The sequence below is a fragment of the Herpailurus yagouaroundi genome, unplaced genomic scaffold (assembly GCF_014898765.1).
Source record: "Herpailurus yagouaroundi ecotype Mexico unplaced genomic scaffold, PumYag 211, whole genome shotgun sequence".
Lineage (NCBI taxonomy): Eukaryota > Metazoa > Chordata > Mammalia > Carnivora > Felidae > Herpailurus > Herpailurus yagouaroundi.
The window spans coordinates 5,139,708-5,160,593 of record NW_024412442.1 but is presented as its reverse complement, the minus strand read 5'-3'; the positions used below and the strand labels follow the sequence as shown (position 1 = coordinate 5,160,593).

The following is a 20,886-nucleotide window of genomic DNA, read 5'->3' as shown; positions in this document are numbered from 1 at the left end:
TAACCGACTGCGCCACCCAGGCGCCCCAACGATTTCTTTTTAAAATATCCCCTTGAATTGTTGTAGACAGTTTTATTTAATCAATCTCACATAGATGGATATTTAGGTTATTTCCAACATTGTTATTCCAATACTATAGTAATATTTAACATCATTATTTCTCCAAAACGTGAGTGCCTGTGTGAGGCAAATAATTACAAGAAAAAAATTAATAAATAGTGCTGAATTATCTACAAAACAGATTACACTAGGTGACATTTTTACCACTAGCATTCATAGGCCTTTGAAATTCTTTCCTGTGTTTTGTGTTTTCATACTTGTCTATGAAGTGTCCATAAAATTTGCTCATTGTCGAACTGAGGTGTCATTTTTATATCCTTATTGACTTACACAAACTCTTTACATATTAAAGCAATTAGGTCTCGGGGCGCCTGGGTGGCGCAGTCGGTTAAGCGTCCGACTTCAGCCAGGTCACGATCTCGCGGTCCGTGAGCTCGAGCCCCGCGTCGGTCTCTGGGCTGATGGCTCGGAGCCTGGAGCCTGTTTCCGATTCTGTGTCTCCCTCTCTCTCTGCCCCTCCCCCGTTCATGCTCTGTCTCTCTCTGTCCCAAAAATAAATAAAAAACGTTGAAAAAAATTTTTTTAAAGCAATTAGGTCTCAATTATTTAAACTATATAATATTTTAAAACAATTTAAAATCATACATATAGCTTAAATTACAATAGCTGGGCAGATAGTACAAGTATAATCTATTAAATTTCTTGGTAAAATTGATTTATTCAAGAGATCTAATATCCTGCTTGCTTTTCCTGACCAACACCAATACTTTTCCTTGTATGTAGTGGTTTCACTTTAGCATTTTTTTTTTTGTTTAAATTGGTATTGTGTAGACATAGCCATGAGTTTCCTTTCTTTACCAATTAAGTTGTTTCTTCTGTTTATCTGTGATTCAAAGTTAGTCTTCACTTTGGATAAAATTATAGCATATTAGATGACCGGGCTTCTAAAATCACTGAAGAATATTGTTTAGAAAGCAAGCTCTTTATTCTAATAATGCAAAATAGGAAATATGTGAGAAGCAAGAACCAAAAAGGAAAGAATCTTTTTTATATTTAACTGTATTTAAAAATTCTAATAATAATGATAATTAATAATAAAATAAAATTCTAGATATTATTTTCTTTGAAAGAGCCCAATTAAAATTTCAATTTTATTTTATTTTTTAAGTTTATTTTTATTTACTCTGAGAGATAGAGAGCAAGTGGGGAAGGGGAAGAGAGAGAGAGAGAGGGAGAGAGAGAGAGAGAGAGAGAGAGAGAGAGAGAGAGAGAGAATCTCAAGCAGGCTCCACACTGTCAGCACAGAGCCGACACGGGGCTCAAACTCATGAACCGTGAGATCATGACCTGAGCCGAAATCAAGAGTCAGACACTTAACTGACTGAACCACCCAGGTACCCCTAAAATCTCCATTTTAATTTTTAATTATCAAAATACGGTTTTATAAACATGTTATTGTATTTTTCTTGACTTCTGATTTTGAGTATCTTATTTCACGTGAACATGTCTAATTTCTATGTGAAAATACATTTCCAATTACCAATAAATACTGCTCACATGAAAATCTCTGCCATGATTTGTCACTGACATATTCAAATAGTAGATCACAATTACAGGCTTAGCAGATCTTTTTCTGTCTAGAGAAATATCCTTGGATTCAAGATGAATCATCTCAGGAGCATTGAAAACCGTGATAATTAGAATTTTTGAAAAGTGTCCACATTGGTAAAACTAATTACAGAGGAGAACAGAGCACTAATTTCAGCCACCATTTCCTACGTGAAAAATGACACCGACAATGGGGTGCTTTCTCAAGGTCACACGCTGAGTTGGCAGTGGAACAAGAAATAAGAGACACTCTTCCTGACATGTTGCCTTGAATTCTTTATAGGAGAGGATGCACTCCCAGGCTGAAGGCGATTGAGGTAGAAGTCCTTTGAAATATGTGACCAAGCAACTTAACATTCATTTCCAGCAAGCCTCAGTGGGGTTTACTAGAACCACATTTCTAGCCCTCATTCTGATTACACTCCATTTCCTCTACTTTAAAGATAGGGAAAATTGGAGCATTATTTTTCAGCTGTGTGGAATGCAGAAAACACACAAAAAGACTAGTGGATCATTTTATTCTTTTTTTAATTTTTTTAATGTTTATTAATTTTTGAGATAGAGACAGAGCATGAGTGGAGGAGGGACAGAGACAGAGGGAGACACAGAATCGGAAGCAGGCTCCAGGCTCTGAGCTTGTCAGCGCAGAGCCCGATGTGGGGCTCGAAACTCACAAACTGTGAGATCATGACCTGAGACGAAGTCAGACACTCAACCAACTGAGCCATCCAGGCACCCCTGAATCATTTTCTTCTTAAAAGTACTTATGACCCGTGAGGCACACTTGGAATAACGGGTCTGTTAATAGCTTCTCCTCAAGTACAAACTTTCTGGGGCAACTGGGTGGCTCAGTCGGTTGAGCGTCCGACTTTGGCTCAGGCCATGATGTCGTGGTCTGTAGGTTCGAGCCCCGCGTCGGGCTCTGTGCTGACAGCTCAGAGCCTGGAGCCTGCTTCCGATTCTGTGTCTCCCTCGCTCTCTGCTCTTCCCCCGCTCATGCTCTGTCTCTTCCTGTCTCAGAAATAAATAAACATTCAAAAAAATAATAAATTAAATAAATAAAGTACAAACTTTCTGTGGCCAGATGCATTACAGAATCACATGTGTCACTGTCTGAAAAGTAGCCACAGCCAGATTTATTTTAATCTAGACTATTAAGAAGTATGGTGCAGAGAAGCAGAAGCAAGGAGTTAAGAGGAAAGTGAGTGTCTGATTTGAGTATAGGAACAAACATCTATTGTGTTGTACTCCAGGGTTGACTTTATTGAAAGATTTTAATAGAGGAAAATTCTGTCTTCTTTTTTTCCTCTCAAATTAAAACACCCCTAAATCATTCAGAAACAGACCAAATGGGCCCCTAAGAAAGCAATGGCAGCATAACATCTAAACCTGTACTTCTAAACAACTCATAAAATAATAACAGAATAAACAAGAAGAGTGACCTCTTCCTTCTCTCCAAAAAATACACTCCAGGAAGATGTTCTTTAAATTTGTAAGACTTTGCCAGAGCGTTGACTACTTGAAGCCAGAGTACAGACTAAATATTATTTGTGCTCTAGCAACAGCAACAACAACAAAAAAAAACAAAACAGGAATTTCTTCAGCGGTCCTTTCGTACCCTAGCCATAAAGGAATGTATATAGAACTGTCTTTAATGTCCAGATGGACGAGCAAAAGCCATCAAATGCATCAGCATTCAGAAGAATGTATGTGTAGCTTCAAATACGGAATATGGGAACAGCGTGGATGACTATTGATACTAACTTCAGCCTTGTCACTAAGAAAGAGCAGTGTTTCTTCCTCTGCAACTGCTTGTTCTACTCTTTCACGAATTCCATATATTAGGTTGAACCGTACGACATTGCCAGTAGCTGTGCAAAAATGGCAATTTCATTTGGTGCAGTCTAATAAGTACCCATGTTCATTGTCATTGGAGCATGTCAGGAATGCTAAGTTCACATGCCACCTAAAAGATCCAGTATGCTGTCAATGCGGCCGAAGTCTTATGAAAAACAATGTGAGAATTGAGTTCTCCTAAATCCATCATCTTTTTACTTATCGTGACCTTCCGTGGGTATTGATCCAATGGGAGGTGCATCCTCTCAGGAAGTGAATTAACACAGGGAATAGAAATATCTACCAAGGTCACCAGGAAGAACAAATTTTGGAGTGACTCTATGGATCACGCTTGGAATTGTTTTGCCTACAAAAACAGCCTTTTTGAGGTCATGTCATGAGTCCCTACTATGGATAAGAAACAGAGACTGTCTTGGGTGGGCTCCAGGAAATGAACCTGCGTCAGACTGCAGTGTCCTGGTGTTGACCGTGAGTTGGTATATGTTCTCAGTACTAGTGATTTTTATGCATTTGTTTTGTCGTTACTCCTGCATTCCGTGTTGGAAGATTCTAAAGGGCCGGGGTCATATTTTCTGTTTAGATAATATGTCTTAATACATCCATGGGTATAGCAACAGCTACTTTAAAAGTGAAAAGGCCATCACTGTTGTAAAATTAGTCATCTAAAGTGATGTCCTTGATACTTCATTTCATCAGAGCATAGGAGCCGTTGCCTTTAATTGATCTTGTGATTTCCAACTAATTTTTAAGATTTTATGTGTTATGGTAAAGGGAAAAAAATGTTCACTTAGTCCATCTCTTTTTAAACAATAAATCCTTAGAGGGGCACCTGGATGGCTCAGTCGTGAACATCCTTTTTCAGCTCAGGTCATGATCTCTCTCATGGTTTGTGCGTTCAAGCCCTGCCTTGGGCTCGCTGCCGTCAGCACAGAACCCTCTTCGGATCCTCTGTCCTCCTCTCTCTGTGCCCTCTTCCTCCCTCCCTCCCTCCCCCCACCCCGCCAAAATAAATGAACATTTACAAAAATAAAATAAATGTAAAGTAAAATATATATATATAAATCCTTAGAGTAGCCCACAGACACTGATCAATGCGGTCCTGCCTTCCTGTCTGGTTTCTCCTGTGCCCTGACTTCTTTTCCTCAATCCCTGAAGGCCAGCCTTCTTGGCTTAACAATAAGCCATTTCCTACCTCTGGGATATTGCCTGTGTTACACCTGTTTCCTAGAAAATACATCTCCTGACTCACCTTGGTAACTCCTCATTCTGGTCTTCGCGTTCAACGTCCTCAGAAAGGGTGTCTGTCCTCTGAATTTCCAAATGAGATCCTCCCTTATTATAGCTTTGCTTGCGGACTCTTTGACTGGCATTTTCAGTTATACGCTTGTGTACTAATTTAACTTCTGTCCCCACTAGACTGCAAGATTCGGGCATGCAAAATGTAATAGCCCTCAGTAAATATTGGTTAAAATAATTATCGACCTGTTAGAATTACACCCATGTAACATGTGAATGCTGAAGAATAAGAAAGTGTTGGAAGGCTATTCGCCAAGGTGTTAACCTTAGTTGTCTCCTGGCAGATGACGTCATGGTTATCTTTGTATTTTTCTCTCTCACTTTTCTGTTGTTATTTTAATTATTGTTTCTGTAATCGATAGGCAGACATACTTCTTACGTGGACTTTTTTCCTTTACAAATGCTACTGAAAGACAGTGGACGTGTGCGTGGGTGAGCAGTTAACTGGAGTCGAGGGAGCTTAGCAGTGCCACGTTCATGTGCACAGCCATGGAGATGACAGTGGGTGTCTTTTAAGGAAACTGTTGTCGCAAATGCAACAGAGGATAGTCTGTATGGTGCTTAGAAAGGGGATAGGTCAGGGGCGCCTGGGTGGCGCAGTCAGTTAAGCGTCTGACTTCAGCCAGGTCACGATCTCGCGGTCCGTGAGTTCGAGCCCCACGTCGGGCTCTGGGCTGATGGCTCAGAGCCTGGAGCCTGTTTCTGATTCTGTGTCTCCCTCTCTCTCTGTCCCTCCCCCGTTCATGCTCTGTCTCTCTCTGTCCCAAAAATAAATAAACGTTGAAAAAAAAAAAATTTAAAAAAAAAAAAAAAAAGAAAGAAAGGGGATAGGTCAGAGAGCAGAGGACTTCCAGCTCTAGACAACAGTGTAGAAACTTTTCTTTTTTGGATATTTCCTTGGAAAGTTCTCAGGCAAAGAGTTGACACAACCAGATTTAAATTTGAAAATGTGCAACAAAGTGAGAGATAGATGGGAAGTGGGAGAGAGAGTTGGAGCACAGAGGCCAGTTAAGGGGCCAGATCAGCATTCCTGGTAAGAATGGTGATGGCCCAAATAGAGGAGTAGCTCTAGAAGCGACAGGAGGGATAGGTAAAGAGAGAAGGCAGAGAGAAAGAGAGAGAGAGAGAGCCAGTATGACCAAAGCTATGCAGTGATGGAAAGAGAGAAGAATGAGTTTAATCTTCTGAGACCGGGCAAATGTAAGAATGGTCACGTCATTGACTCAAATGGTGATGCCATAGGGAACCCAAAGAACCCAGTGGTTGAGGTTAAGAGAAAATGTGTGGGGTCTGAATTAAAGGGGGCAATGGTGCTTCAAGAGCGAGTTGTCCAGGAGGAGAGGGGTAAAGGTTAAACTCAAGTCTTGGGAGTCAAAATAAAACCAAAAGTTGATACCATAAGATTATGTGACATTTCCCCAGTGAGAGAAGTCAGCGCAACACAACAGAAGGCCAGAAACAGAATTTTGGAGGAATCCCTATATGTTAGTGAACTGAGGTAAAGGATTCAGGAAAATAACTGGACGAGGTGGTGTCAGAAAGAATTCAGAGAGTGATTGATTACAGAAACGGAGGGAGGAAGCGTGTAGAAAGTGTAACGGGTCACATGCTTCTCAGGTGTCCCAGAGGACCTTCAAGTGATGCTATGACGCCGGAAGCTAAAATTGATTGGCTGCTGACTCTGTGCCAACCTTGGTTACAAGACGTGCACTTATTTGCCATGTATTGATTCGCTTCACAGAGTGTGGGAGGTGTAAATCGTGCTGGAATAATTTGATGACTAAATAGGAAGTAGGGTCAGCGAGTAGCTGGGTACAGCTTTTTGGGCAAGACCACTTCTCTGCTCTGGGACCAAACTTTCAAAGTTGAAGGCCCGGTTGAATTTGCTATGAATCCCACAAGTGCAGTTCACTAATTCAAAGTGCACCTTTACTTTACGTGGCTGCTTCCCGTTTGTCATCCTGCCGGCAGTGAGCTCACGTGCCTTCAGTTTTGAGCTGAAAAGGTTCATTTTGTCCAGCGTGAGGCACACCGGACCGGGGAGGCTCGGCGGCTGCCCCGGATGGAGAATGGGAGCCGTGGGCTGCCGTGAGCTCACAAGCCCTTGGAGTGGTGTCCATTTCCAGAGCCTGGCTCTGCGGGAACGCCTGGGCTCTGTTGCCAGGAGTCACATTGCCCCGGCTTGGAAAGGAAGAGCCCCTACTGGGCCAGTGCCTTTGCGTGAACCGTGCCCTGCTTTGGCCTCAGATGCTCTGTGTTTGTTCCCCTGGGCCATCGATGTACGATAGGGCTCTCCGGCAGACATGAGGCAGAAGAAACTCGCTTCGGGACGAGACGAGTCCGTGTAAACCCTTGCTATGGATTATTCCGATACTGACAGTGACTCCACTTTGGGATACAGTGATGACGAAGACTCCGGTGACGAAGTGCAAAGAATATCAGAGTCAGTGCACGGAAAAACTGGGTTTGCAAATACATTGGATGTTTTTCATGCTCTGTGATGTCACGGAAAGGAATTTCTAGCTCCTCCAAGAATGCTTAAAAAAGAGAACGCTACTTACTAAACCGCATAGCTTTGCCTGTAATTTCTCATTAATGCGTAGCAAGTTTGTGAAATAGCCGTTAACCTCCCACCGGTAGCGACTTCTCCAGTTGTACGTGTTTATTAAATGACACGCTGAAATCAACTAACACGCAGGGACAGAAATGGATGAGTGTGAGGTTTGATCTTCAGAGACAACGTGCGTGTTAGACCTGGACCCTTAGCTGGACACGTGTGCATTTATTTACTATAAAGAAGCTGCTGAGGGTTCAGAGGCAGTCTGGTGGATGTTTTTTAAATATGTATTTTGTATGTTAACGTATCCCAGTTATGAATTATCTTGTGGTCGGTGTCAGTGAGACTTTAAAAATCTCATGTCTTCTTCTGCTAGGATTTATCAAATACCGTGATCGGACAAAAAAGTAAAAATGAAGGAAAACTCAGTTTTTAAAAATCTTTCCGGCATCTAAACCAGTATTACGTGAAGCCCCTGCAAACGTGGCGGGTGTGCTGTGCGAAGCCACTATCCTAACAGTTGTGTGTGGATAGAGATAAGTTCAGTAACCACATAGAGCTCTCAGGACCTCCGCGTCACAGGAGTATGTAATATTTCATATCTCAATGCAAATATTTGCTTAGACCTACAAAGGAAATTAGCAGACACAGTAAGCCACTGTATTGTCTGCTTATGTGAGTAATATTCTCTCATTAGAAGTCCGTACCGTCCCTGCTGAAATAAGAGATTAACCTATGTCGATACTAGATCAGATAGAATTTTGCCTCTCCCAGAAGCAGGCTCTGTAGGTACTCAGAGACAGCATTTCTGGACACCTGCGTCAGCAGGCACAATGACATTAAGCACCCAAATAGTAGAGCTACAATGACAGCATAGTGGCAATATGAGTTCGGCATTGAATGAAGTCGGCATTCAATAATTTCCTATTGTAATGTAACGTTATTATAAAGCGACATATTAGGGCTAGAACATAGCCATGGATGGGAGGAACTCTAACCATATGAGAAACAAAATGGCTTATTGCATCAGCTTTGCAACTGAGCACCCATAAACCTATTAATGCTGTTTTTATTAACAACTGAATATATTTTTTATGATGACAGACGGACCGTCTGACTACTTGGTGCTCCTAAGTTATTTTGCACTAGAATGCACTGAGAATTGTCGAATGGAAATCTGGTAGCAGAGTGTATACACGGTGGACTTTTGTGGAAAGACGTGAGCCCTCGAGCCAGCCAGATCTGTGTTCAGATTCCACAGCAGCTACTCACTGGCTATGTTTGACTTGGGGCGTGTGACCCAACCTCTGTCCTCACGTGTAAATCTGAGATTCTATAACTACCCTCTGCTCTATGCATTAAATGAGATTTGTGTGAATTGACTAAAATGGTTCCTGTTGTATACTAGATAATAAGTAGCAAATGTTATAATCTTATATTTAATATATTGTTTTTCCCCATATTACACCACTTCTCTGTTTTGATATATGTCACTTTACTAGGCACTAAGCTTGATTGTAGGGCATGACTTTCAGATTTTTCCTTTTTAAAATACTTCCAATTTCTACTGATAGTTTCTTCTGATAATTACTTTTCCTCATGTATATTTAATTTAATTTTTTAATATTTTTAGTTATTTTTGAGAGAGAGAGAGAGAGACAGAGTGCAAGTTGGGGAGGGGCAGAGAGAGAGGGAGACACAGAATCCGAAGCAGGCTCCAGGCTCTAAGCTGTCAGCACAGAGCCCAACGCAGGACTCGAACTCATGAACCGTGATACCATGACCTGAGCCAAAGTTGGACACTTACCCGAATGAGTCACCCAGGTGCCCCATTCTTATCTATATTTTAAAATGTCTATGTGTTTTATCTTGTTGCAAGAAAATTACATTCATTTAAAAAAGTATGTCCAATTTAGGCCAGAAAACATAATAACATCTTCAAATATTGGAAATTTGTGATGAAATCACTTTAAAATTAATATGTGTAGAGAATACATTCAAAAGAAAGCGTTATTGGGTCGCCTGGGTGGCTCAGTCGGTTGGGCGGCCGACTTCGGCTCAGGTCATGATCTCGCGGTCCGTGATTTCGAGCCCCGCGTCGGGCTCTGTGCTGACAGCTCGGAGCCTGGAGCCTGTTTCAGATTCTGTGTCTCCCTCTCGCTGACCCTCCCCTGTTCATGCTCTGTCTCTCTCTGTCTCAAAAATAAATAAAACGTAAAAAAAAAAAAAAAAAAAAGAAAGCATTATTTTGTATATGTTCTATTTTAAGGACTTTGTGAGCAATTTCTAAATTGTCAAGATGGTAATATATTTTAGGAAAATTCAGATTTAATATGTTTTCTACAAAGCTATGATAGGAGTTCTGTTCTTTGGCTTTTTTAGACTAGCAGCGAGGTATAGCAACATACCATCATGAACAGTCTCCTAAGAAATAAGTTATTCGCTTGATAAATGAAAGACCTAATGGTGTATTAGTGAGGTTTTCTGCCCATGGCATCCGCTTCACTGAAAATTCCTGCTCAGAAAGCGATGATGGAGTTGAAAATATATTGTCTGCTCCCTCGGAGCCGAAAGAAAAGCTGCGCTCTGTTGAGTAGGAGTGTTTCGTAAGATGCCGGACAGCGTGGCCGCACAGGAGGTGAGAAGAATCAAGATACATGGAAGAACACGCTGCTGTCCACCGGCTGGGCATCAGGATACACGTCCCTTGATCGCATTGAATACCCGGCAGTGAGGGGGCAGGCTTACCGTTCCCACCGTTCCCACACTTGAGGCTTTCGCATAGTTTGTAGCTTGTCTCCTGAAACGAGGACAGTGCGAGTCCAAAGCCGGCTCTGTGCTGTCCTGCCCATGGGCTCCAGGCTGTGCCGTCTTGTACTACATACCTTCTACGCACCTCCCACGTGGCCAGCATTCTGGGTAAAACAGGGAGGAAAACCAGCCAGGGAACTGCCCTCCTGTGGTTTAGGGGGAGGGGGATACAATCATCAACCCAGTGACCGCACAAATAAAGGTCTAAGTTGCAGACTGACAGGTGCTTGGGTGGAGAGGTACGGAGGGCCATGAGCACAGGTGAAAAGGGAGCCTGGGCTGGTTGCTTCTAGTTCACTGATGCAGGGATGCGTGGGCCGAGATCTAAAGGGTCAGCAGGGGTGAGCTAGTCAAGGAGTTGGGGAAGCACCTCCCAGGCCAGGAGGGCAAGTGAGGGAGTCCTCACCGAGGCACGTGAAGCATTCAGCAGATAGCAAAGGTGGCCGCTTTGGCTGCAGGGTGGGGATGTGAGGGAGACGCTGGTAGAATCCTACTGGGAGCTGTCTAGACCCTAATAAAAGTTGCACAGTCAGAAGAGAGCTTAGTATGACACGTGGATAAAAAGTATACAATCATCAGGGTGCCTGGGTGGCTCAGTCGGTTAAGCGTCTGACTTCAGCTCAGGTCGTGATCTCATGGTTCGTGCGTTCGAGCCCCGTATCAGGCTCTGTGCTGACAGCTCAGAGCCTGGATCCTGCTTCAGGTTCCGTGTCTGCCTTTCTCTCTGCTCCTCGCCCACTCACACTCTGTCTCTCAAAAATAAATAAATGTAAAAAAAAATTTTTTAAATACACATTCATCAATAGCTTCTTTCCTTTAATAGCAATAACCAATGAGAAACAGAAATAGAAACATTGCTTTCATTAAGAGAAAGCATTGATATAAAACACCCCAGAATTCTTTTTTTAAAAATATCCAGATCTAGCAAAAAATATTAAGAAATCTTACTTAAAGATCTAAGAACACCTCTCCACACAAGAAGAGTGTTATGTCATGCATTGTATGGGAAATTAGTATAATTAAAGTCCTTCTTCTGAAATCAATGTATAAATGTAATACAGCTCTACCAGAAGGCCAACGTGGGTTCCCTTAGAAGTGGAAAAATGATTTTAAAGTCTCTGTGAAGTATGAAAGCTTAACAGTATCCTCAAGATATTTCTTTTCTTTCTTTTTTAATGTTTGTTTCTGAAGGAAAGAGAGAGAGGAGAGAGAGAGAATCCCAAGCAGGCTCTGCACCATCAGCCCAGAGCCCGACTCAGGGCTTGATCCCGTGACCCTGGGATCATGACCTGAGTCGAAATCAAGAGTCGGATGCTTAAGCAACTGAGCCATTCAGGTGCCCCAAGATATCTCTGAAAAATAATTTTAGTAGGGGGGGAACTTGTTTACCAAATACTTAGTACTGATGGTTTTTGTAAAGCAACCGTAATTTTAATAGCATGGTGTAGCAACAGTGGAAGACAAAAGATCAGTGGAAAATTTACTGAGTTCAGACCTATCTGTGAGAATGTAGTGTATTTTGAAAACATAAAAATTCAGCGAGTGCATCTTTGTTTCCAAGACTTGAAAAGCCTATTATTAGAGACCTATGATGTTTGGATTATGATTTTTAGAATGTATTATTAACACTATGTTATTTCTGTGTATGTTCTCTTTAGTGTATTTCAAACTTGTATTTATCATTAATTATATTAACTTAGAAATTTTACTTTTCCAGGAAAAGGAGTACATTTTCAAGTATAACCTAATGTTTCCATGCAGTAATGCTATGAAATTTTTAGTAGCTCAGAATGAAATGTGAATGTTAATTTACAAAATCTTAGACCTCTGGGTAAGATGAGAAATACAAGAACAAATTTTTAAAGGTTTAAGAGGTTGGTAGATATGCCTGAAGTGACAAATTGGATGCTTGCAAAGAAACCGTGTATGTGTATGTGTGTGTGTTTGTATGTATGTATGTGTGTGTGTATATATATATATATATGTATATATATATTGTGTGTGTATATATATATATATAATGTATATATATATGTGTGTGTATATATATATTTCAATCAGAGTGATTAAAATTTGTCAAATACTCTTCTGGTATAGATGAATAACTGTGTATTATAAGTTGTCAAAAGGTTAGCCACATAAAAACAGGGTCTCAAGGTGATAGTTAAAACAGATCCGTTGTTCCCAAGGTTATAGTAATAAATTCATACACAAACGGATTAGATACTCAATGCTCAGAAATATATCTGCCCATCCTCTCAAAATTCAAATTACCCTGTCCATTACCGTCCTTGTCACGATCCAGTTAATTCCTTCATTCCCCAAAGAGCACTGGGAATGATGATGTAAAATTTGCTTCACTTCTAAAAATGAAACTTTAAGACTGAAAATTATAACTCCTGGATTATTAGCTATAGGATTTGTGGGATCAATGGTAAAAGTAAGGTGGTTCCTCAGGACAAATTTCAAACATGAACGAAGCTTAACCCTAGGGGTGGATAAATCTGAGAGGTACACGTGATTTACCTTGTTTCCTGAAATTAATCGCAGTGAACCCTTCTCTTTGATAGTAAAAATGATTTTACTTTAATCTCTGTCTCTCTTTTTTACCTAGGGAGGATGTGAGGACAGCCAACGTAATCGCTGCAGAGGCTGTGACCTGCCTGGTCATCGACAGAGAGTGAGTACATTGCTTTATTATGCGTCCTACACGCACCTGTCAGTGGCGTACCTCAGTTCTTCGAAGTACACATCGTTTTATGGAGTTATTAACACTTGTTTTATGTTGTTTCATTTTCAAATGAGTTTTATGTTTGATGCTCATTCCCTGTTTTTCTTGGAATGGGAAGGAATTCTCACTCCCTGTTGTCCCTTCTGCCCTTGAGATCTTTCGCCGGGTGCGTAACCGTTAGGAGCCTCACTGCAGTTAGCCGGTTTATACACGGGCGATGATGCACTTGTTCACAAAGATGTGAGGATTAAGGAGGGCGCGTGAGGAAAGCGTGGGTCCCAGTGTTGTTTCTGTTTGTCTGGTTTTTTGTTTTCTTTACTTTGGACAATCTTAACAATGCTAGCTATTGGTATAAATGTTCATAGTACTGATAATCATTATCACTATTATAGAATGTACAGTGTTACTCGTATCATTATTAAGACGTGGACCGTTCCTCCAGCCTGCTTTACTTATCTCTAGGCTCCCACCCCCAGACTTCTATAAGTATTTAAGGAAGATGCCTTTGGAGAAAACGTCATTTTAGACAGAGGTATATATTTGGGGTTATTAAAAGTGTGGGTGATGCCTACCCCTGTTCCTTCTCTGCATTCTGGCCTTGCTAGTCTCATGGCCCAAGGGCTTTTTCGGTTAACTACAAGGGTCGGATTGCAGACTCTCCAAGGGCCTGGGGGTGCACTGTCTGCAGGCAGTCCTCCAGGCTCTTTCTCACCGCCTTTCTGTGGATAAGTCGATCAGAAAAGCCAAGTGCCTGGCCCAAGGGAAAGCAGTGTAAAGCACCCCATTAGCAGCCGTGGGGCCGGAAGAGGCTGTGTCAGTGGGACATGCCACTGGGGGCCAGATGTGAGCAGTCCGGAATGATGGAGTTGAATGTTGAGCTTCGTGAGCTCTAGGGGAAGAGGGGTCCCGCTCGATCCCCACATCTCAGTTCTGGAGACCCCTCGGCCCTGGGTCTCTAGAACCAGAGCGGCAACACAGCCGCAGAACGACGTCTGACACCGATGCTCTTTATCTGGTTCCCAGAAACAATATCACCTGGTCATCCTTTGCTTCGTTCGCCTCTCGACTTTCTGAGGATCTACTGAGAACAAGGTCTTGTGTTTGGTGCTGTGAGAAGAGTCCGAGGGGCAGCACAGATGCCGGTTTGGGGGGCTCGCTTCTACTAGAGAAGATGTAGCCTCCGCACAAGGCAGAAAATAGGAAGGGTCCAGAGCACGCGCTTGCGCTGTGATTAGGTGGGTCTGGAAAGCACAGGAGAGGCAAGATGAGCAGAGTGAACCACACAGCGACCCTCGCGAGGGAGCAGGGAACCGTGGCAGCGTGCCGGCGTGGGGCTGGGTGAGGGCGGCCGGAGGCAGTGCTGCGACGGGTGCTTCATACACACACTGGGGCCGGTTCACCAAGAACACTCTTTGTCGGGGTGAGGGTAACTGACGGTTTTAGGCAACCAAATAGTGTCCGTCACTGTATCACTGCATTTGGTAGAATGATCCCAGAAGGCTCTGTAAAATGTGTTACGGGTGAAGTAGGAGCGGGGATATATGGTTAGTATCTGTCAGCCCAAATGGTGGTCATGAGACCGGCTAGAGGAGACAAATGCATTAGGATGAAAAGGTAAAACCAAAGGGCTTGCTCCTTGACCGAAAGGAAAGGGCAAGGAAGAAACTAGGGGTGTAGTCAGGATTGAGAGATGATCTAGAAGATGTACAGGAGAGTCGGTTTGGGAGGCACAGTGGTATTCCCTCAAAAACATAATGGACTTGACGTACCAATGGGACACTCAAGAACAGATGCTCTGCAGGAGATAGAAAAGGTGGGACAAGAACTCTTGTCGGAGTTAACTTAAAATTGACTTCAAATTTGCTTACCTAGAGTTAGCAGCTGAAGCCATGGGACTGGACGGAATTGTGTCAAAGAATAAAGATAAAAGGACCAAGGTTAAGATTTGGGAAAATTGTTACATTGAAGGAAGAGGCAGGAGAAGACACACCAGTGAATAGAACTGAGGTGTCAGCTCTCAGAGCAGGTACGTAAAACCTCAGAATCCAAGGGAAGATCCAAGAGAGGAAGGACAGTCGGCAGTGTCCAATCCAAGTGGAAGCCAGGAGGCAGACAGATAGAGAAAAGGCCGATAGTTCAGGAGCCTGGGAGAAAAAAGCTTCAGTCAAGTGGTGAGAATGGAGTCCAGGTTGCAGAGAGCAAGTGGGTGCTGAGGAAGTTAGACCACCCAGACTAAGGGTTCTTTCTTTCAAGAACTTGGTGAAACGGATGGAGGGAGGGAAGGAAGGAAGGAAAGAAAGAAAAGAGGGAAGGAGGGAGGGAAGGGAAAGGAAGGGGGAACATGAGGCATTGGCGGGTCTTGGAGAGCGTCCTTGTGATGAGTACATACATGCATCCGGGAAAATGGAGGAAATGAAATACTAGAGGGACCGTTTGATGGAAATGGGGCCACAGGGGAGGAAATTGTGGGCAAACAAGGAAAGAATACTTGGAGACTGTGTGCTTTTCTTTTCTTCTATTTTCTAAGAGGAGAAGTAGAAAATTTGTAGAGATTTAGATAAGGAAAGCTATGGGAGCCCAATATGGTCTTGACCTTGTCTCTAAAACATAGAGCAAGAAGAGCATCTGGCTGGCTCAGTTGGAAAAGCATCTGATTCTTGATCTCAGGGTCATGAGTTCGAGCCCCACACGGGACGCAAAGACGACTTAGAAATAAAATGTTTAACAAAATAAAGTATAAAGCGAGAAAATCTGGCCAGGGAGGGAGTGGGGGTGGGGCTGAGGATGTGCCAGGTGACTAGGGTATCCCATCAGTTTATATCCCTACAGTCGTTTATAATTTGGGAATTTTCACATGCATGGCATCCCAGCTGGAAGGTAGGCAGGATGGTCAACAGGAGAGGAAATGGAAGCCCATAGAAGTTTAATAACTTGATAAGATTTCCTGGTAAATGATAAAGCCCAGATACATCAGAGAAACAAAGTAGATGGGATTTTTGTGGGCCATCTGGTCCTGCTTCTTCAATTTAGTTAACTGTGGGCCTGAGGACTGAAGGAGCACCACATAGCATCGTGCACATACTTTGGCCCTCGTCCGAATTTTCTCTTTTTCTCAAATGTGGTCATACACGCTTTGCGCCGGGCAGTGCATGGGCTTTGTCAAAACAGAATTCACTAGTTGGATCGTGCCTGCATCATGTTTGGGCCGTTGCCTAATACTTAATAGGGACAGTTACTTAAATTCTAAGTCTCAGTTTCCCTACCTGCAAAATAAGCTCACATTACCGCAATGTGAGCTTGGTGGGAAGGTCGGTTTATTGTACACGCAGGTCCATGCACAGCATAGGATGTGGAGCAAGCGTTCAGTAAACACGGTCTCCTTTTCTTGCAGAAGACACAGGAGCCCCTCTGATTTGCCAATTTTTCCATCTAATTGGCAGAAGTTTATCCTTAGGAACACACACTGAGAGGACACCTCGAGAGCGGTCTTTCAACAGAAACCTACAGAAGGGAGCCTGCACGTAGAACTCACCACACGCATTTCTGCACTCTTAGAAGGGAAGTTGCTCTTCCCACCAAATGTCAAATTCACAGCTTGAAAAACAACCAAACTGTAACTGAAGCCTCCTGTCAGGAGCCTGCTGCTGGCACCTAATTTATGGCCAATTAGGGGAGCACCCGGGCTTCATCCCATGCAAACAGATGGCAGACATTAGACCTGTCAACAAAAGGAGCTTCTTTCACAAATTTACAAGCGCGGTACCACATTACAGAAGCCCGTGATTATGCTTTATCATTCCAGAGGGAAAGCAAAAGCACACTATTGTAACTAATCATGCATGGCAGAATTTCTCTTAAAAAAAAAAAAAAAAAAAAAAAAAAAAACGCTCCTTGACGAACTAGAAAATGATACACCGATACCTGGTGGTCCCACGAATCTGCTGATTCGGGTCTTGTAGCCTCATCCTGATCTTTGTAACTGTCTGCAGTGATTCCAGAAGTTGCAAATTGACTGCAAAGCGATATTTGTCTAACAGGCCATTCTGTTTCCATTAACACAATTTTCGAATATTTAAAAAATGATTAGGTGTCTTTAGCACCTCTTTTTTCAGAATCCGTGAAAATAAGTACGTTAGAATGTTTTGTAATCAGTTAGGCAGTACCCTACTACTTTACTGACATGAGTTGTTGATGTGGCTAGAAATTGAAGAAAGACTATATTTTTACATGTTGAGATCATTGTTAAAAATGGCAGCATAACTACTAGTATTAAAGAGTTTTATATTTTTCCCCAGGAAATTAAGGTCTAAGTAAGTCCTGACTCTATCCCTGATTTAGTGTGTAATTTCCAAGACATAGGCAAACTGGTTATGAAAATTGAAATGTTTTCATATTGGTTAGGAAAGAGCAGTGGTCTGAGCTCCCTGTGTGTCTCTTCTCACCCTCTACTGCTCTGGTCATCTGATTCCCCCACCCAGGACTCTCCCAATCTCTCCTCAATCCAACAACTAAAAGCTAACTTCTGGCAGACCCCAGGACTAGTATCCATTCTGATTGGTCAATTCTTGTATCACACTGCTAATTATTTTGACTAGAACCCTGGTAATCTCAAGCTAAAATAACACCTCATTACCATTGCTTTCAGACTTTGGCTTTACCGTATCTGTGGCTTAAAGAAAATCAATTAGAAAGAAAGCAACAACTATTCTGGTTCCGTGGGGGTGAAGCTTTCAGAGTACCCAAAAGTCTTCCCTCTGTCCCTCTAAATCATTCCAGGTGATGCCTAAGCGCCCCACCCCCACCCCCGCCACATGGGAGTCTAGGCATCACTAAAATAATTTGCAAACCGTTATGTGCTAACCTTTTCATCACTGACACTTGGGATATTTGATCTCACTTTGGGGGCTGTAGTGGCCTGACACAGGACTCAGGTGTCATTGAGACGGAGCTGGGGATGGAGACCAAGAACTAGCCTAGAGGAAGACAAGCATGCTGTGTATAAAAATAATGAGATTAGGAGGGAGTCTCAAATATCAGATTACAGGACATTGCAAATGGCAGTCAGTCTCAGAAACGGAGAGATCTCTGTGGATCAGGGAAGCAAGGTTTTTAACCTCCTAGAATTCATGTTGCCTCCTGTGTAAGAGGCGTTATCTCTGCCATCTATTTAAAAGAGGAACAAGACTCGAGCTGCTAGACTGGTGCTTAGGAAGCAACTCGTAAGTCTAAGGATGGTCCCAAGGCACATTAAAAATGGGGAAGCAAACAGCTTCCCAGGAAAGACTGGACCATGAGAAAAAGTCACCGGAACAGGTAAACTGAATGCTGTTTCTCAATACCCACGCAGGGCCATAGGTATTAAAAATGGGGTTAGAACTAGACTATAGGAAATTTTATGTGTATTCATTAAGAAAAATAACAGTTAATACCTGCGTCCTGTGTCAGATACCTGGACTGTGGACATCCACAAGACACAAATTCAACCATAGGTCTGAAAACTCATTATATAGAGTCAGCTCAGTTAGGGACAAATCTGGGCCTATGTGACAGGGTGTTCTTTGTTCCTCTGCCAGTGCCAGTAGCAAAATCTCCATCTTCCAGCCACCCTGCCCTCCACGTCTAGTTCTTTCTAGTACTGGTTTCCAGCTCTTTAGCCACACCTACATCAGTCTCTAGAGACCTTGCTTCTGACCTGGTCTCTGTCCTGATTTCTCCCCAGCCTTCTTGCCTCCAGTGGATCGGTGCCTTCCTCCACTTGTCTTTGTTGGGGCTTTTCAGGTGTTCAACTCCACGTTCAAAGAAGAATAAACGGAAATATTAAATCCACTTCATCCGTGCCCTGGGCTAGGTATATCAGTGAGTCAGCCGGACAGGAGCCAGGAAGCCTCCTGTATGAGGACTCAGAATGTCAGAGGAGATGGAAACATACAGAAAAATGTCACATTTATCCAGCTTCTCTCATGGGGGGGGTGCTTGATGTGTTTCTGGTAAGCAACTGGTGTTGGGGCTGAGCTCAAGGAGGAGCAGATGATCGCTAAACTGCCCAAAAAAATGGCGGGGGGTATTAACCGCACAAGTTTTATTTTCTGAGTATGAAGCCAGAGCTGTAGGACTTAAACCAGAGGTTGGAAAACTTTCTCTAAAAAGGGCCAGCTAGTAAATATTAATGCTTTGTGGACCCATTGTTCTTGGTTGCAGCTACCCAGCTCCGCTGTAATGCAAAATGGACCAAAGGCAGCACATACATGGAAGAGCGTGGCCGTGTTCCAGTTGGCTTTGTTTATGGATACTGAAATTTGAATTTTATATTCTTTTCAGGTGTTAAGTAGTACTCATCTTTTGAGATTTTTTTTTTTGTATTTCCACCATTTAAAAATGTCAAAATCATGCTTAGCTAATGGCCATGTGAGGAAAACAACGGGCTGAATTTGCCCTGCGAGGCATAGTTTTGCCAACCCCTGACTTAAATGATGTCATAGGATTGAGGGGGGCCCCCAGTAGTCCTGTTCGGATTTCCCTCCATGCTGTGCTCAGATGTCTTTTTTTTTTAATGTTTATTTATTTATTAATTTAGAGAGAGAGAGAGAGAGGGAGGGGAGGGGCACAGAGATAAAGGGAATCTCAAGCAGTCTCAGCACTGACAGTCCAGCTTGAACTCACGAACCATAAGACTTGAACTGAAATCAAGAGTCAGACGCTTAACCAACTGAGCCACCCAGGTGCCGTTAAGCTTTCTTTGTTTTTGATCCTCGGTCATCTTATTTCAACTCCTGCATTCTGTAGGACTTCACGTTAGGCTTGCATTAATTTAAGTAACGGCTAATTAGAAAATAAGATGATTCTTTGCAAGTTATTTGCATTTTGGCGACATACCCCAAAGATGGAGAAATCTTAAAAATCCAAACGATCTTAGTATTTCAGGTGCCATGAGGGAGGCCAGTAGAGGAAGGATTTGGGGACAGCAGGCTCCTTCAGGCACCCTTCTGACCCCACCAGCCAGGTCAGTCTCATGAAGGCCCACGCACCCAGTGGTGTTTGCCCCGCTAGGTCACCTGTGTCCTTGTCTTTATATAACTTGCCATTCTGTGTTCACACGATAGGACTACAGGGACCACATGCTACACTGCCTGTCGTCACATTGGTCAACTGATAGGGTGATAAACTTAAAATATTTCACAGCCTCAGTCTTTCCTACAGCCTAGATGGATTTTATGTTGGTTCGTTTTCCAGAGTGAAATCTGGGGCGATGTGAGGATATTTGCAGGCTGATCACAAAAACCACGTATAATCCTAGCAAGGTATATCGGCTGCGATCATTTGGGCTTGTCTTTTTCTATGGCGCTGTTATTGATTGGTGTGCCTTCTAAAAAAAATATGAAGGAGAAAAGATAAAATCCAGAAGTTGAGAAGAAAGAGAGACATGATATTTACTCCATTTGATGATGTGAGTTGAATTGCAGCACGCCCTGAGGAAGCGTGAGCTGAGTACAAAATAAACACATTTCCACTAGAGAAAAGCGTATCTAGGGACCATATTTGTGGTGTCAATAATGGAGAGAAGTGGATGGGACAGCACTTTGTCACATGTACCTGCTCGGTGCTTTAGAATGGTACCTCTTTCTCCTACTGCAAGTCCTTAGAGAAATGATGCCTAGCATCACTGGAGAGCGATTTGAGAAGGCACAACCCCTTTCTTCATCCGCCCAACTAGAACTTACTGGTTACCTGCCGTATGTCAGCCACTCAGACGTCTAGCAGCTGGGGATCTAAAGGCAAATATGTAACTATTATATTACTTATTTTTATCCCTGCTGTATGGATAACTTCCGGCTTTAACCTCTTAAGTCATGAACCCACGGGGGTTCTAACAGTCCCCTTTTGTAACCTTCTGACTCTGTTCAAAATCAAGGAAGTCCGATGTCCTTAATATGTTGGTACGTCATTAATCAGAATGCGCTACATTTCT

The 20,886-nt window shown here is 42.8% G+C and overlaps 1 protein-coding gene across 6 annotated transcripts in view; it reads left to right on the top strand.

The window, feature by feature from the left end:
- The window catches only part of PRKG1 (protein kinase cGMP-dependent 1), a 1,163,528-nt gene that overhangs the window by 1,009,565 nt on the left and 133,077 nt on the right, over positions 1–20,886 (top strand). For 5 of the 6 annotated variants that reach the window (XM_040454314.1, XM_040454315.1, XM_040454316.1 and 2 more), the window contains one exon: positions 12,804–12,869. In XM_040454314.1, coding sequence (XP_040310248.1) covers positions 12,804–12,869 — 66 coding nt within the window. Of the gene's footprint in view, positions 1–7,059; positions 7,265–12,803; positions 12,870–20,886 lie in introns of those variants that run through there. The other variant, XM_040454319.1, reaches the window with a different exon arrangement.